At 35.4% G+C, this 19,145-nt stretch overlaps 1 protein-coding gene across 2 annotated transcripts in view; it reads left to right on the top strand.

The window, feature by feature from the left end:
- The window catches only part of OTOGL (otogelin like), a 150,955-nt gene that overhangs the window by 77,425 nt on the left and 54,385 nt on the right, over nt 1-19,145 (top strand). For both annotated transcript variants that reach the window (XM_057556858.1, XM_057556857.1), the window contains 8 exons: nt 518-667; nt 3,023-3,142; nt 5,773-5,889; nt 7,075-7,231; nt 7,904-7,930; nt 13,704-13,871; nt 15,621-15,899; nt 17,880-17,997. In XM_057556858.1, the coding sequence (XP_057412841.1) occupies nt 518-667; nt 3,023-3,142; nt 5,773-5,889; nt 7,075-7,231; nt 7,904-7,930; nt 13,704-13,871; nt 15,621-15,899; nt 17,880-17,997 (1,136 nt within the window). The remainder of the gene's footprint in view (nt 1-517; nt 668-3,022; nt 3,143-5,772; nt 5,890-7,074; nt 7,232-7,903; nt 7,931-13,703; nt 13,872-15,620; nt 15,900-17,879; nt 17,998-19,145) is intronic.

Here is a 19,145-nt window from a genome sequence, read left to right as displayed (position 1 = left end):
TCCTTTTATGGAAATTCATCTCCCTGTCCTCCTTAAAACCTCTTTCTCTCTGTAGACACACACACACACACACACACACACACACACACACACACACACACACACTTTGTGCTTTTGTTTTTCAATTATTCAGGTAAAGTCATACATTTTTAGTACTCAATCATATTTATTCACCATCAATATAGAATTTCTGGGTCGGCAGGTATATCCTCCTAATGTACTCTATGTCCATGCCTTGTTTGTGCTCTTCTCTATAACTGAAATACCTTTTTCCCTTTGCTCATTTATCCATGTTGAGCCTATCTACCAGTTTGTATCTTGTTACCAATTTTATGATTTTCCTATTTTATGCACTTGTTCTGTCTTTCACTACAAAATTCAGGAAAGACAGGGCTAAGCAAAAACACTAGTACATAGATAATTATTGATGGATATTAATTAATGTTTACATTTTGGTGAGAAAACAAGAAATTCATTTTTTTCTTTATTATGCTTTTTCTTTTTTTTTTTTTTGAAGAAACGATCAGGTTTTTTTCTGGAAAATAAACCAACATACCAGCTTTGGAAGGCAGGGTACTACATGGTAGTATACTTTCCAGAGAAAGACATCACTATTCTTTGGGATAAAAAGACAACCATCCATATCAAAGTTGGACCACAGTGGAGGGTAAGTCAGCCTATTTGGTAGGTCAATCCAAATGAGATGCAAAAAATGAAATTACATTTACCTTTTTGATGTTTTACAGAAATAAAATGATTGATGTTTTCCTTTAAGAAATAAGTTATATTTTCAGAATTACTAACTCAGACCCCAGAGAAGAACAACTTTACCAAGTGCTGTATACAGTTCTTTTTTACTTCAACCTTAACAGTATCCAGTTTTCCAATGTTACTTAGGTTAGGTTCTTTTTTTCCCATTCCCTGCAGCATGGTTATTTGATATGTTTGTAGTAGAGTTAGATTCATTTATTACAGTTTGCATTCCATCTTTTCCTCCATATTCTGGATATTTTTAAAGTTTACATACAGTAAAATTCTAAAAAAAATGTAAAATAATTTACTTTTGTGGTCTGCAGTTCTGTGGATTTTAACAAATGCATGGAGTTGTGTATCCACCACCACAGTTCTAGATAGAACAGATCCATCAATTCCCCAATTTCTCACATGTTGCCTCTTTATTGTCAACTCCTTCTTCCAACCCCTCACCCTTGGCAACCATTGATCTATTTTCCATCTGCATAGTTTTGCCTTTTCTGGATATAGTAGAAATGAAATCATGCAATCTATAGCCTTTTGGGTCTGGCTTCTTTGACTTGGCAAAATACATTCAAGATTCATCCATATTGTTGAATGAATGAATTGTTTGTTCCTGTACACTGCTAAGTGGTACTCTGTTGTATGGATGTACTAGTTTGTATTATCCATTAATGGTTGAAGATTCAATCTGGGTTGTTTACAATTTTTGTCAATTTATATTTTACATTGTTTTAATTATTGTTTACTGTTAAATATTGTACTAGATATTATTAAATATTTTTATTATTTTAGATATTTAAAATTTTATTAAACATTTTAAATTTATATGTTAAGGTTGTTTTTGAAACGTTGATATAGTTTTAAAAATCCACTTTATCTGAAATTGAAATTGAGACTCATGGATATAATCTGTGGCAAGTTAGGGAAAAATGGGGATAGTAATAACAAATTCTCATAAAACTATGGAAAATATACATATTTTAAAATATTTTAAAATGTTATAAACTTAAGATATGATTGTATATTGAAGTCATTTTCTTTGAGCCCTAAGCAAAATAAAGCCCCAAAATCTATTCCTCGGTGTTTGCTGGCATCTTGCATTTCTTTGATGAAGATGAAGTAATTTAGTCATTGCCATACTTCTTCAGCAATGTTTTCTGCCATTGTCTGCCATGTATCCTCCCTTCCTTACTTTTTGAAAACAAATTAACCATTTATTCTTGTACATCTTCCCTTACTTTTACTGCTGCCTTAAATTTTGGGGTGAGCAGTAGCGGAAGAGGCCACTGTCTTTGAATAGGTATTGCGGCTTCTGAGAGCAGAGGCACCATGGTAAGCAGTGGCCGTGGCAGTTGCAGTCCCAAGGTTATTGTCAGCTTTGCTGGAGGCATGGGCAGCCAACTTTACCATTAACAAAGGGCTGCGTTCCATTCTTCAGTACATGAGGAGAGAGGTCAGTTTGTTTGATTTCAAAGCTTAAGGAGGATTTTCATTGCTTTTGGAATCTCATTCTTCCCTGTACTCTTAATCCATCTCCCTCCCCAAGAGAAAAGTTTTTCACGTTGTTTGAGAAAATGCAGTGGATGCTGTTGATGTGGATAATCCATATGGCACTTGCAGTAACCACTGCATAACCCATAACAAACTTTATAGAAATTAGGTAAGATGTGGATTTCATTTATTGTCTCATGGTGGCATGATATATGAATATAGAGTAACTTTTTCTTTAAAAGTTATGCTTTGAATGTTTTGGCTTTTCAAAGCATGACCTAAAGAAAGATAAATTATTTCTATGGTTTCAGCATTTATAGTCTTAGAAAACCTTAAACATAACAGGAAGTGGGTCTTTCATCATTAAAATGTAAATATGTAAATATATACAGAATATGTATACATATATATATACACATATTTGTATATACACACTCAGACATATACTGTAATGTTTGTATTATACTTGTACAAACACTGTAGTGTTTGTATTATACTTTTCCAAGTTACTTATATTATTATATCAGTGCTAAGACAATGGTAAGTGTGAATAGATAAAATTTGGGGGATGGAAAAACATTTTTGAGAATCTAAAATAACTGTTAATTATAATTAAATAGACATGAAATTCCACCTTCTTGAAACATTTTTTAAATGGTTATTGTGGAAATTCTTAAAATGTCTATTTTAAATCTCTTGAAAATTTCAGTGAATATTAGTCCTTAAATGTTAAAATGAATATAGAATATTTCATGATAATTTTCTTTTACTTTAGAACAAATTATCAGGATTATGTGGAAACTTTGACAAATGTACTTCAAATGATATGACCACATCCAATAACTTAGAAGTGAGAAATGCCCAGGTATTTGGAGATAGTTGGGCATTAGGACAGGTAAGTGGAATATATGTATTTTAGAACTAAACAAATATTTTTTGTTGTATTTATCCACTAAAACATTTTATCCTTACAGAAAAATTTATTTAGGTAATACTATTTTATGTAATATTTGTGCAGTAATTCATAGTTCACAAGCTCAAACTACTTTCACATTTAATTTCTCATGTAATCCTGTGACAGTCTTGTAATGTAAAGGGTGTTGACTCCATATTATAGATGAAGAAATTGAGACTCAGGAAGGTTAAATGACTAGTCTAATATTATATATCCAGAAAGCAGCAGGAGTGACTTTCAAATTCACATCTTCTAATCTCATGCTTTTCCTTTCACTGCAAAATTCTCTTTCAATGTATTTGTATTTCTAATGAGGTATCTTTTGTCAACTCAAGGTAATGAATAAATGAAGGCAGAATTTCTTAACATTTGTTCTCCAGACATGGCTGGATGTGGGATGGGGAGGGGTAGGGAGTGGATTTGTGGCCAACTTACCTTTGGGAGCAGTTAGAATAAATTAAGTCAGGCATATTTCTTTTTTGAAGGATTTCTTGAGGAATTATATTCCTCTAAGGGAGGGAGGTGTTTGAAGGGATTCCCGAACTTACTGACACAGAACTTATGTTTTTGTGTATTAGTTATCAAGGAAATAGTTTTCTATGGGACACAATCTGAGAAATGCTGAACTATGAAAACAGTCAAACTGGAAATTTGTTGTACTCTTTTCTTCTACTTTTTTTTTTAACCTTTTTTTTTCTAACTGAAAGTAGTGTCTGCAACTATAATTTCCTGGTTGGTTACTATTTGGTTAGTTGCCTTACTATTTTGCCTAATTTACTAACATATCTAAATCTTTTTATAAAAATAAAAGGGGATTGGGGTTAAACATTCATCCAATTTAGTAAAATTTAAGCAGTATATTTCATTGTGGTCTACATTGGAAAGTATAAAGATTTTATTTTTTAAAATATAGAATGAATTAAGGAATGCCTAATTTATAATAATACTTAAATATTTGGACTCATCAAAGAATTTTAGACTCATTAATACCTAATGGACAAAGCTGAAAATAAAAAAAAAAATTCATTCAGTAAGTTCTATTTAGCACTTAATGTTTTCCAGGATATATGAACACATAGTATTATTAAAACATAGCCACTGCCCTTAGGAATTTAGAGTCTAGTTTAGCAGACGACGTAGAAAAACTTAACAATGGAAATATGAGACAGGTGCTTGGATAGAGGTGTATACAACATGGAGTTCGTGATGGTCAAAGGAAGGTTCCCCAAGAAGGTGCCCCTGAGCTGACTTCTACAAGACTCATAAGAGCTATACAAGTGAAGATGATGGGAAAGAGTGCAGCAGCAAAGGAGGGAGCATCCCTTTAGAACGTGTCAGGAAGACTGGAGTGAGTATGGTGCCCAACAGGAATTTTAAGAAGTTCAATATGGCTGTGGTGGAAGGTTTGAAGTAGGGAATGGCTGGAATGCAAAATATAAAGCTGCAAGATATGTGTGCTAGGATCTGGACTCGAAGGCCCTAAATTAGTTAGGCTCTTATAATCCAGCTGAGAAATGTTAAATCAGTGAAGATTTAGAAAACTAAATCTGAGAGACATCTGAAACATCAGCCTCTGTTGAAAGGACTGCATAAGGAAAGATGAATTTGGAGAATTCATGAATGTCTCCGATCTTCCTGGCTTATTGCGTAGACACTGGTGCTCTTCCAGGAGACAGGGCACAGAGGAAAGTGGGTGGTAGGGGACGGTGGGGACAGGACAATGGTGTAAGATAAGTACATTTTAGAATGTGTTGAGAGAGAAGTGACAGATATTTATGTGGAAATGTCCCAATTTTTGAGATCTCAGAAAAGAGATATGGGCTGGAAATATGGATTTGGTAGTTACTATTATATTCAGGTTGCTGAAGGCATGAGAAGTGTATAGAATGAAAAAAATAGAGATTTGAAGGTCAAGTCTTGCAGAGAAGGGAGGCGGAAGGAGGATGAGGAGTAGCAGCAAATGAACTAGGGGGAAACCCAGCAGGAAATGGTGCCACCGGAAACACACGCGAGACACGTGAGAAGAGTAAAGTATGAAACAGAGTCAAAGGCAGCGAAAGGGCAAGTGAGATGAAGACTGAAAAGCTGCCTTTATTTTTAGTAACGAGGAGATCAATGATGGCCTTCTCCAGGCCAGTTTCAGGGAGGTGGATTCGAAGAGGCAGAGACCAAATTGTTTAGTATATGGGAGGTGAGCCTGTAGACACTTCAGTGTATGCAACTCCTCAGAGGATGGCTTGTGACAGACATGAAGGACGTGAAAGTTAAAGGAAAGAGAATAATTTGCTTAGGCAATTTTTTTAGTCATGTAATGCTGCACTTGACAGTTTAAAAATGATTTACCTTCACTCTCTAATATTTTCATGATTTTAATAGTAAATTTAGTTGCTTTCAAAAATACTATATACTATTAACACTGAGTTGGCTGAGCACAGGTGCTTTAGGTAAAGTCTGTCTAAAAGAATGAGAATATATTAGCTATGATTGTGGTGGATGAAGCCAGATTAGGTTACTCTGGTTTCAGCTTCAGAAATCACCCCTTAAAAACTTTCTTTTCTCTTTTTCCACAGTGTGAAACCCCAAGTGAATCATTTAAACCCTGTGAGGCACATCAAAACAAATTTCCTTACGCCAAGAAAGAATGCTCCATTTTGTACAGTGATGTCTTTGCTCCTTGTCGCAATGTGGTAAATGAACGCTTTACTAAACTTCCCAATTTAAACAAGTGCTTGCTGTATCTATAATGTTGAGATGAACAGGACAAATAATTTAGCTACCCATTGGCTTTTCAGGTATACTACCTAACCCTTGTTAGGAAGACAAATCTGGTAGTTTGTTTTTCTGTGGCACTGACACATTTAGTTGATTTACATTCTTCCTCACTCCATCCTATTTAACAGCATATATAATGCTTGTTAATGATCTGTTTCAGTTTATGAAACATTTTTACGTCCATCATCAAAGCCATAAATGACTGATCAAAGCCATAAATGCTTATCTTTCTTCAGAGGACACTACCAAATGGGCATTCTTCTCCTTAACCCAAAGTATAGTTTAAAAGTATTATTAGTGACATATTTAAAATGGTTTTAGAAGCACATCCCAAGATGGAATGTAATTTATTTAGAAATTTAACTTTTTAAATGTCTTTCCAACATAATAATTTTAGGTTCCAATAGAAGTTTTAAGAATAGTTTAAGATATTATTAAAGACTAAGCAAAAGTACATTTGGAAGTAGAACATTGTTTTAATGCCATGTGAATATGCCAGTAAAGAAACAATGAGGGCTTCCCTGGTGGCGCAGTGGTTGAGAATCTGCCTGCCAATGCAGGGGACACGGGTTCGAGCCCTGGTCTGGGAAGATCCCACATGCCGCGGAGCAACTAAGCCCGTGAGCCACAACTACTGAGCCTGCACGTCTGGAGCCTGTGCTACGCAACAAGAGAGGCCGTGATAGTGAGAGGCCCGCGCACCGCGATGAAGAGCGGCCCCCGCTTGCCGCAGCTAGAGAAAGCCCTCGCACAGAAACGAAGACCCAACACGGCCATAAATAAATAAATAAACCCAAAAGTTAAAAAAAAAAAAAGAAACAATGAGCTTCTACAGATATTAATCTGTTGTATTGCAGATGTTGAAGTTATATTTGTTAGTCCCGTTACCTGTGTTGCTAGTTCTTTGATCTTACATTTGCCTAATAAATTCCTCTGGATGAATAGAAGTTTGAGATATTGAGAACTCTCTAGGTGGCAGTGTTAAGCTGATAATAGCAAAATTTGAAAATCTACCTGTTAGTTTTCTTTTAGAAGGTTGAATTTTAATCAGCTGTAGTTAGTACTTTTTGTAATTAATTTATCTTTCACTTCATTTTCAGATTGATGTTACTTCTTTTGCCAAAAATTGTCATGAAGACACGTGTAACTGTAACCTTGGTGGGGATTGTGAATGTTTATGCACAAGTGTAGCAGCGTATGCATACAAGTGTTGTCAGGAAGGGGTTTCTGTTCACTGGAGATCATCTACTATTTGTTGTGAGTACCCTCTCAGGGCATCATCATTAGGTGGGAACATTATGAAGAGATTCATGTTGTCTTATCTTAGAAGCGATACCATGGACTCATGGAAATAGAATTTCTTTAAGATGAGTAAATTTTATATTCTTTTGACAATGCAGATAAATTATAGTATAGCTAAAGGATTTATAAAAGAAACTTTGAAGTAAGTTTTTCTGTTCTGTGTTAGACTGTTGTGACTGTAACATTTGAACTACAAATTATTTACATACCATCTTCGGAGATACTGTTTATGCCTATTTCTCTTATGGCTATGAAATTCCACTGTTCTAATGATAAGAAACATAGTTTTAAAAACATCATTTTGAATTTGTGTTCAGATTTGACTCTAAACTTTTCATTTACTTGTGTAGATAGTAAGTCATCTGATGAACAGCTTATGATTTTAACACTTTCAGTGGACATTTATAAATTGGCAGATATACTTGCCTACCTATAAAATAATCTTAGGAAATTTAATGAATTATTACAGAGCACTCTTAAAGAATCCTCTTTGCTCAGAGAAAACTCCCAAATAATGATGTCATTCTGAGTTCTTTCACTTTGTCATTGATAAACCATATCTTGCATATATTCAGATAAGTGGTGAGATCCTTATTTAGTTTAACATTTCTTCTTTTTTCCTTTTAGCACTCGATTGTGAATATTACAATGAAGGTATGTGACATTTAAAGAATATCACTATAGTATTCTATTAAATATATCTTCAGATTCAAAGTTCTTGAACAAGTTTGCTGGGAACAAGGTATGAAGAGTTCATAATTTGGCATACAGTTAACCCTTGAACAAGGAGGGGGCTAGGGGCGCCAACCCTCTGCGCAATTGAGAATCCATGTATGGCTGTGTAGAGAGGAAAAGATGATTTTCAGGAGACGAGGATACAGTCTGAAGGTAGGAAGTTGGGAACGTATACATTTAGGGAATGGCAAGTGGGCCAGGAAGGAGTAGAGACGTACGAAGGAAACTGAGGTAGAGCTGAGTCCCCTGGGCTGAGTTACAGGACAGTTTCCAGGACTTTCTGAATGGAGATTTAGTGGTCTTCTAATAACGCATTACCTTTGCTGGGAACCAAAAGCTATAGTGTGGTTGTCATTAACTGCAGCTGAAGTCAGATCTGGATTAGAGTCCAGTCTCTGTCACGTATAAACATTGTGAACCTGGTTAAGTCATATAAGTTTAATTTTTTTGTTTATTTATTTCTATGTTTGTTGTGAGCTTAAATGAGACACTGTATGTCACCTATACTGCTGGAACAAAATAAACCCTTATTAAATGGTGCTGTTATGATAACTAAAAAAAAAAAAAAAAAGAAAATCCATGTATGGTTTATAGTCACCCTGCGTATCTGCAATTCTGCATCCTCAGATTCAACCAGCCATGGATTGTGTAGTACTGTAGTATTTACTCTCGAAACAAATCTGCGTATAAGTGGACTTGCACAGTTCAAACCCATGTTGTTCAAGTGCCAACTGTATGACTCAATGAAAGCCATTGCCTTCTAAAATGTATCTAAATTTCTAAGTATTTGTGTTAAAATTTATTCCCTGTAAAATAAAAGTGTTGTAACTAAGTTCTCAGCACCTAGGAGGCTCTCAGTAGTTTTTGAATAACATGAATCAATGAATGAGTAAGGCTAGCTAATTTTTTAGGTAAAAAGGATGAATGATATATACCAAATGCATACCTTTTACCATTATGAATAAATATGGACATTATTCAAACTTTTATTATATTGTGGAAATCAAAGAAACAAACTATAATATAGGAGTTTATTTAGCCATCATTTTAGGCAAAATAATTATTTATATCTTATCAGAATGAGAACTTATTGATTTAGTAATAATGAAAATCTCCTAGTCTCCCAAGCATTCAGATTTGCAATGGGAAGTCTAAGAGGAGGTGCTGCCTAAAACTAAGGCATAGATTTAAGAGATAGAGAATTATATCCTCATTGAAAATGCCAGACATTAGCAGAATTGAAGCCTGCTTTTTGTCAAACCTATTTAATGAGGAAGGCATAGCCACTTAAACCTAATTCAGACAAATAAGATGATCCAGGGAGGTGTCCATTTTGACAGTAACTGGACAAAAACCCGTGATGAGTAGGTTAGAGTAATAGTTATAGGAAAGCTGATCCATTAAAGAAAAAACCAACCAACCAATGCAAAGTATTTTCCATGACTTATAGAGCCACGAAGAAATCTGTCAGCTGTAAAAGTACAAAGAAAGCCAGAAAATTTTAGTAAAATAGAGATGATGAATTAAAAAGAAAATGGACATTTTAGTCTTTGGTTGTTTCTGTTATATCTTTGGAAGTTTGACGAGGAAAAAAATCCCACATTAAAAAAATTCTGTGTTTGTTAAAGAAAATCTAAACCAAATGTATTTCCCACACCACACCCACTCCACATCAATCCTTTGGATTCCATGCTTAAGATGAGACTGATTGCCTAATATTAAGTACCTAATAATAAAAATGGCTTTTGTTGTGTTAACTATACCTATATCATATAATTTAAGCTTCAAAATATGCCTGAAAGGCATAACATTATTATTATCATTATTAACACAAAGGAGGAAATTGAGGCATAGTTGAATTAAATAACTTGGTCAAAGTCGTTTAGCCAAAATGTGGTAAATGGATTTATAAACAATCTAAGTTCAGAACCCACGAGCTTGATCTCCATGCTACACTGCCTAGTAGCACATCTTAGTCTAGGAATGATCACCGCACATCGTTATCATATGCTCTACACAACGTACACAGACAGCAAGTTGAGAAAACGCTCCAATAACTTCCTCGCTTAAGAATTCCTGCTTCACACAGTTCTGCTGTGAAAATCTCCATCTGTGCCTTTGTACTTTCTGGCGTTCCTTCTGCAGGCCCATGGAAACAGAAGCAGAATTTTCTATGAATATTGAATTTCTACCTCTTGCTGCTTGGTACATTTTGCTTTTTGTCAATAAGTCTGCTGCACTTCTACTGATGGTTTGTTTCCCTAATGTGTTACAAGATTCTTCAAACCAGTTCTTCTAGTTTCATTTGTAATACTGTATTGGTAGTATTCAGAGGGTGAACACGGGGCATTCGGCCTTCATGAGACCCACGAGAGACAGAGATTCTGTTTCCTGTGATCAAAGTAATAGGGAACAGAGTCAACCTGCCAAGGAGAGGAAGAGTTGTGAAAGTAACGTGATCAAGGTAGATAACTGAAGGGGAATAAAGAATTGTGGAAGTTGTTGATAGTAATAAAAAGAAAAAAGTTTTAAATGAGTATTCTTAATTTGTTTCATCTCAAATAATTTCACAACTATTGTAAACTTACCTAGTCTTCTTTGGACATTCATAGCTGGCATTTTTCTCTGGACTCTATGTTATTAAAATACTTAAATTATTCAAAGCAAATGCAGAGATAAATGATTGTGATTCTGTAGGAGGAAAAAAATTTTTAAAGTAGGAAAATTCAGAGGTTACTACTGAGATAAGTTCAATAATCCTTCACACAATGACTGTCTCTAGTATCTTCATTTTAATGGCATTTGATAAAAATATAAAGGTTCTATTGCTGTAGGGAGTAAGACTTCAAGATCCTGCTAAAAATTGTTGTGCAAGTTTTAAGTTCAGAGTGATTTTATTAGATCAGATAGTCTTAATACTGTGCTTAAATAATCACTACAGGAAATGATTGATTTTAGTAGACAGTGAAATTATAATTCTCCCTGCAGAAAATTAATGATAAAGTCAGTGACTTTTGTCCCTCAATTGCTAGTGAAAATGCAGGAAAACAATTCAGACACAAGATATCCATCAACTGGGAATCAATTCAGGAGCTTTTGATTTTTATACAAATGGATTTCTCAGATGACAGTTGTCTCTTCAGGTTGCTGTAGGAAGAAACTTGTGCAGTAGGGGAGAGAATATTTTGTTTAGTGGTCTATCTCCTTTCTCCTGTTCTTCTCTTGGACATCTGTGAGGGTGCTTGAAGCCCACAAGCTGTAGTTGTATATGTTGTCTTTTTTTTTGTAAAGCTATTTTTATTTATTTATTTATTTATTTATTTATTTATTTATGGCTGTGTTGGGTCCTCGTTTCTGTGCGAGGGCTTTCTCTAGTTGCGGCAAGCGGGGGCCACTCTTCATCGTGGTGCGCGGGCCTCTCACTCTCGCCGCCTCTCTTGTTGCGGAGCACAGGCTCCAGACGCGCAGGCTCAGTAGTTGTGGCGCATAAGCCTAGTCGCTCCGCGGCATGTGGGATCTCCCCAGACCAGGGCCCGAACCCGTGTCCCCTGCATTGGCAGGGAGATTCTCAACCACTGCGCCACCAAGGAAGCCCTATATGTTGTCTTCATTTTGAATTGAATCTCATAATTTACATGTTTATATACCTATTTGTACATTATTTACATATTCACACAAATCTAAATTGGTGTATATTTTCATCTTGGAAATTTATGTTGCTCTTGTCTTCCCTAGAAAATGAGCTAGTAGGTGGTGGAGACTAATGATATAGTTTTCTTGGACGTTGTAGACTTTGGCTCATAGAGAAGCTGTGCAGGGTATATATTTGTAACAGTGGTGGGGAGACCATTGCTGCCAGGCTTATAGCGAAATTCCTCACTGCATCTGCTCAGTTCCATCTTGGTGTAGGGGGCAGAGGTTTTCAAAGCTCCATGTGCGCTCAAGGTGTCTGAGTCCCTCCTAAAGCTCCTTCCCCATGGCTTAGAAGTGTCCCTAGCTGCTCAGTGGTGAAGTGTCTCAGCTGATGAGTCAGTGGATGGGACAGCACTTGAAGATAATTCATCCTATAATCCCTACCTTCTCCTGTTCCTCATGATGGAAATTTTGGTTCTTGCTCTCCTTCCTGTTTGGGAGACTTTGTAACGCTCTAATCCAATTATCTTCTCCCCTTCTCTTAGGCTTGGTCTTCATCCTGAAAGGGAAAAAACCCAGGTTGTGGATTTCTTTGAATTTTTTTCCATCCATCTTAAGAGTAGGCTGGGAAAGGAAAACTGTCCTTGAGATAAAAATTGGAGAAAAGAGGAAAAGTGAAATTCACTGAGAGTAACCAGATTGTTCTTTTCTGAAACCACCTATTGCACCTATATTAGCATTTTACATAACCTACAACGTAAATATCTACATATACCTGTAAAAGTACACAGCTAATAATTATGTAATTTAGATAATTCAGAAGAAACCTCAAAGTTTTATAGTACCTCACTTATTTTAAAACATTAAATGTCATAGAGGTTGTGTTGAAGGTAAACTGACATTATTACCATAAAACTTAACGCATCAATTTATTTTTAATATCAGTGAATTTTAAAATTAATTTATATAGTTTTCTTTATAAGGTGAAGTTTGTAGGAATACTACTTTGACTGAGTTTCAGGTTTGGTTCTACACTAAGTAGTTTTTTTACTATAGTATATATTTTTCACTTTATATGAAACCATTGAAGTGTATGGAAATGATAGCATAAGTAAAATGACACTTGACTTCTCTGTTCAGCATCATCTTATTTTCTTCTTTATAGACATACCTCACTGATGAAATTCAGTAATCCCCAAAATAGTAAAATATTGTATATCATGTCTGTGAATTCTGTGTTAATGTAATGCAACCTATTAAGGAGAGAGGATTTTTAGAAGACTATCAAAATACCTTACCATTGATAGAACTAACCTTAAGTTTGTTGAGAGTAGATTAGAGTCTTGGAATATTAGAGTGAAAGGTTACCTAGACAAACATCTTCAAATAGGTGAGAAAATTTGAGGTCTAGAAAGCTTAAGTCAACCTTTTTTTTTTTTTTTTTTTTAATAGGGAGCATTTTCTTTTTTCTTTTTTTTTTAAATTTTATTTTATTTATTTTATTTATGGCTGTGTTGGGTCTTCGTTTCTGTGCAAGGGCTTTCTCTAGTTGTGGCAGGCGGGGGCCACTCTTCATCGCGGTGCGCGGGCCTCTCACCATCGCGGCCTCTCTTGTTGCGGAGCACAGGCTCCAGACGTGCAGGCTCAGTAATTGTGACTCATGGGCCCAGTTGCTCTGCGGCATGTGGGACCTTCCCAGACCAGGGCTCGAACCCGTGTCCCCTGCATTGGCAGGCAGATTCTCAACCACTGCGCCACCAGGGAAGCCCTTAAGTCAACCTTTTATCCATCACCGCTAGGTATACATGTACATATACATATACACATACACAGTCATGTATATATATATTCTAAACTGCATATTCTAAATATGTATGTATTCCAAATCAATATAATATATTCTTTTTGAAAAGAGTTGTTATTATGTTACTGATGAATGTTTAAATGCTCAGTAATTTTCGGAGTATTTTTTGGTATTAGAATTTATTCCATTGAAATGACAGCTTGAAATGTAAAAATCCTATGCCAACTTATAATTCTCTCATTTGCATTTAACTAGGGCTTGGAGAAGGACCATATATGCTGGCAAGTTATGGGCAGACTGGCCTTATTCTGGGGGCCAATATGACCAGTAGAAACATTTTCTCTCTGCCAAGAAGTAGTATTCATGGCGATTTATTTTTTAATTTTATGATCACTCCAGGTCTTTTCAAAGAGAAGGCATCATGTAAGTATAATTTCCAACTGAAAATAAGAATTTAGTTTTCCACTGACCTTTTTTCATTTATTCATGCAGTAAATATTAATTGGGGAATCTAATATGTTTATGACATTTTTCTAGGTGCTCTAAAGGATTTGAAATAAAACAAGACACTGGTATACGAACTAGCTCTCTCTTTTGTATATAAAATCATTTCTTTGTTTATCTATTGGCATATATAGATGCAATTAGAATGCAATTGTTTGGTTGAGTTTTTGGTTCCAAATAAAGCACAGCTTCAGTTTTCATAGCATTAATCACAGAACTTAATTTGAAATTTTTGAAAAATAGTCTGCTGATAATTAACATGTGAAAGATTTTAATGCCAGATTAAAGTAAAAGAAAAAAAATTGTGATTTAATATCAAGGAAGTTAAATTAAGACCATAATCAAAGTCTAGATAGTCACTGAGATGGTCTGTTTTTCTTACGTGGCCTTGTCTGTCGTGGTACCTGGCACCACATTTACTGGTTTGCCCCTGTAGATCTATACTGGTCGTATCCACTTGGCACCTGTTCTGCCTGGTGGTTGGTGTTCCCTTCCGATCCATGATGTTCAGGCTACATTGTTACTATTCTTACCCTGCTTAGACCCATGCATGGTGTGTTCTATAAACTTAGGAAATATTTATTGAATGAATGAATCTGACTTAAGTTTCACTTATTCAGAGAAATCTCCTGATTTTCCAGTTAAAATAAATTGCTCCATTCTTGTAAAAAGAGCTCCTTTAATTCTTTTTAATCTGTGAAAGCACCTATCACAGTCTAAAGTTCTAATTTATATATTAGTTATATATTTTTTCTCTTATAAAAATATCTTTTATTTTTCTTTGCATTTTCCAGTGCTCAGCAGAGGGGTTTGTAAGTTTTAGGACACAATAAATGCCTTTGGAATCGTTTATTGGATTTGAGAGAGCTCTTCGTTGTACGATTTACAAAAATTAATTTTTTTAATAGAAAAATCCTAGTACATTTAAATTAAGGAATTAAGACCTAAAGAAATTAAGGTTTAAGAAATTAAATCTAAAATCTCAATGAAGAAACTTATGCCTTGGGTTTTATAAATTATAAGGGAAACTTAAAGCACATAACAAAAAAGCATGACACTTCTCAAATGCTTTGTAGTTGTTCATTAGCTTTCTCATCATCTCTTGGGAAATAGACAATAATGTTGAGCAAATAGTCTTTTCTTAATGCAGTAAAATCACTTGCAAGAACATTTGCTCATTAAGAATCCAGTGATATTGAAATGCAGCACCATGTTTAAATTGCTCTGCTTCTCTGTTCTCTTTTTCTTTTCTATCATCCAATTTAGCCATTTGTAGATTTTGTACATTTGAAAATGTTTAAGCTTGCAAGTACAAATGTGTGTCCAATTAACTGTTCAACTATTTGTATGGGATGGTACATTCTGGGGTCCTAAGTTGATACTTCTTTTTTTCCCCCAAAGACATGATCAATTATTTAAAAAAATGGAACTTATCAAAGACTGAATACTTTTGGAGCTGTCACTTTATGCATTGCATTAAAATACTATTTTTTCCTTTAGAGATCTTATAATTCATTTCTGAAATCTTTGAGATTGGCAGGAACTATGTATGACAATTGTGCAGTTCTGTTTTTGTCAGCTTTATAAATGAATTTTATAATGCCAGTGCTGATGATCTGCCTTCTCCAGAGAACCCAGGGAGTTGTCAAACACTGCTCTGTTTTACAGCATTGGTACTTGTTTCCTTGGAATCTGCCGAAAGGCCAAACTACTTTCTCTATGTCCATGATGATGACACTCTTAGTCTGAAACTGTGGGAGGTGAATTCCGCCTTTCATCGGAGAGCCACATTTTTTCACCATCAGGGCCTCTGGATTCCTGGTTACAGTGCTTTTGAGTTATACAGCAAGAAAGGCTTCTTCATCATATTGACAGATTCTAGTGCCAAAGCATCAAAATATGATGATTCTGAAGAATTTAAACATTTAAGTAGCTTCAGCATAGAAGGTATGTTTCCTGAGATCTTCAAATACAGATTAAGTAGATAACTTAAATAATGACAGAATATTTATTAGGTTTTAATTTAAAAATCATTTTTAATGTGTATAATTAGTTGCATGACCTTTTATGACCTTAGTAAATTTCTTAACCTGTCTCTCAGTTTACACATCTGTAAAATGGGAGAAATAATAATACCTACTTCATAGGGTTATAGTATTACATAAGTTAATGTGGTAAATTGTTTAGAATAGCCTTAAATGATGTTATTTTTATGATTGCCTCAATGATTACTTTCAGTGCTGTCTGGGCTTTGGAAATAGAACTTACCCATGTCTCCTTGTTGTCTAGTTTTGTATCTACCTTTTCCTTCATTAGAAGGCAACTTCTCATATAGTTTGATTCTTAATGATAAAGACAATGTGTTTAACTCTGTTCTTTGAATACTATGGAGTCTGGTTCCACTGACCTCTAGAAGATTTTTCTGGTTCAGCAGAATCCTGGTCTTATTTCTAGAGACCCTTGCTGTTCTACAGCTATTGAATTTTCTAAATTTCAGAGAGGAATCCTCACTGCCTTACCCAGTGTTTAAAAGTCATGCTTTATTTTCAAAATCTAAGGGCTTGATATCTGCCTTGGGTCTCCCAAACAAATTTTCATTCTAACAAACTCTTCTAAGTCAGTCTAAGAGAGCTAATCATTTGCCTTTTTTTGTTGTGGATACATTTCTATAAATCTCTTTGGAACATTCAAACTGAGCTTCAAATTTTTGCCTATTGAATGGGGTTCTTGGACTCATGAGAAAAAGAGTCACTGACATGGCTATACAACATTCTATAGAGTGAGCGTGATATTTTTACTTGAATTTACTTCAAAGTTGAATTTTGCAAGCCTTTATTTCCTCTCCAATACACAAATCTGCTCCATTAGAACCAGACCCAGTGGCCTTACCTGAGCTTTGGACAACTGCAGCCAATGGCATCATCAAAATCTCAGAAACTCATCTTTGTGGGCTTCCCAAACCTAGGATACACTAGGGGTTTATTCTAGTCTTGGAACCAACCCTCTCTCATGCCCCATGATCCTAGTAACCCAGGTCTAATGAGTATTTTAATATTTAGATGCATAGATGCCTCCCAGAAAGACTTATGTTTCTTCTCATACCTTGGAATTGAATTCTGTATCTGAAGTCCAAGAAACATAACCTGCTTCCTGAACTTTCTCCCTTATGGAGCTCTCTCCTTCAGAGATAGTTTTGGACTGCTGCAGAAGGACTGGTCTATGATGTGGGAAGGGGAAAATATTAGCAGAATATGCAGGAGAAAAATCTTCAGTCAAGGAAGGTTTTTATAGCTACAAGCATGTATTATTAAAACCTGTTCATTCATTTTTGTCATTAGATAATACTTACCATGTGCAAGGCAATGAGCTAAATTCTGTGAGAAGAACAAAGATGGAGTGTTTTCCTTACGTCTGATGTCAGGCAATAAATATGTCTTTGGTCTTGCCATTTTTCCAGTTGTTTGAATTTGGCAAGTCACTTGGCTCCTCTTAGCCTCAAATTCTTCATTTATAAAATGGAGGTAATACCCACGCAACAGGATTGTTGCAAGGATAAAATAAAATTATGGACAAAAAATTATTTTGCAAAAAGTAAAATTCCAAACAAGTGTATGCTATTATCATGATACATAGATCAATGAACACCCACTAAACATAAAGAAAGGAAGAAGATTTAGAATTTTCCTTGGCCTCCTGCACCTCTTGCTTTTTTAAATGTTTAGAAGATAAACTAACATTTTGATATTCGACCTGAGCATGAAATGCTTTGATCAGCAAACAATTACAATGCTTTTTATTCCCCATACCCCTGTCTTTTCCACAGTATTATAATCAAAGAAAGATCAAACCCTAAAGGTTTACTATCATAAATCATTATTTTTCAAGCTGTCCATTTTTGCACACAATCTAAATTTCATTTTTCCCCAGAAATCCAGGCAGCAGTGCCTTACAGGAGGATGTGTGAATGGAGATATGAACCTTGTGCCACTCCCTGTTTTAAAACGTGTAGTGACCCTGCAGCTCTAGCATGTAAATTTCTTCCACCGTAAGTCATGTTTAACCATTCATGAACAGATTCTAGCATTAGCAGATTCTGCTCTCAGTGATTTTTTTTGTTTTTAGATTAAAAAAATTCTTAACAATAATTTGTTCTAGATACTCATTCATGAATTTATTTTGTTTTATTCAAGCAGTAGTTATTGAGGGTCTGCTATATGCCAGCAATTCTTCTAGCTGTTAGGGATACAGTATTGAACAAAGTATTTACCTTTCCGCAGCTTAAACATTTTGTTGCACTGAGGCAGAGAATAAAAAATAAAAATGTAAATATATAATGCAATATATTGTTAAATGGACTTATGTATTATGGAGAAAAATAAAGGAAGGTAAGGGAAACAGGGAGCATAAGGCAGGTGTGTGTGTGTTTGCTCATTAATGTAGGGTGATCAGGGAAGAATAGGCTGACAAGGTGACATCTAGTAAGAGATGCGAAGGAAGTGAGGGAACTAGCCATGTGGATATCTGGGGAAAGAGCCTTTCAATCTGAGAAACGTGTAAAGGTCCTGAGATGGGAATTGTTTGGTGTGCTTGAGGATGAGCAGGGAGGCCAGTTAATTGGAGCAAAGTGAACAAAATTTAGAGGTAGGAGAAGAGAGCAGAGAATCATAGTGGTGGGTGAATCATATAGGGCCTTGTAGCCTGTTGTGAGGACTTTTTTTCTCTGAGTAACGTCCTGGTGTATTTTGGGCAGAGGAGTGACAGAATCTTTTAAAATGTTTACACTGGCTATTGCACTGACTTTTGGTGAGGGGAAGAACAAGGGCAGAACTGGGTAGTAATACAGACAAGACACAAAGGGGATTTGACTAGGTTGGTAGCCCTGGAGGTTATGTGGGAAGTGAACAGATTCTGGATATATTTTGAACTTAGGGCCATAAGGGATGCTGATAGAATCAACGTCAGTTATGAGAGAAAGAGGAGTTAAGGACTCCAGTTCAGGTCTCAGCCTTTTGTAGGTTTCAGAATCATATGAAATCGCCATTTTTGTGGTCAAAACTGGTCAAACATCAACAAACTTGAATGATTCAATTTAACGGAAGGGCTGAGTTGCCATTTACTAAGATAAGGAAGATGTTAGGAGGAGCAGTTTGGAGGAAAAGCCAGGAATTTGGTTTTGAGGATTTTAAATTTCAA

The sequence above is a fragment of the Balaenoptera acutorostrata genome, chromosome 11 (genome assembly GCF_949987535.1).
Source record: "Balaenoptera acutorostrata chromosome 11, mBalAcu1.1, whole genome shotgun sequence".
Classification (NCBI taxonomy): domain Eukaryota; kingdom Metazoa; phylum Chordata; class Mammalia; order Artiodactyla; family Balaenopteridae; genus Balaenoptera; species Balaenoptera acutorostrata.
This window is presented reverse-complemented; position numbering and strand designations above follow the sequence as displayed.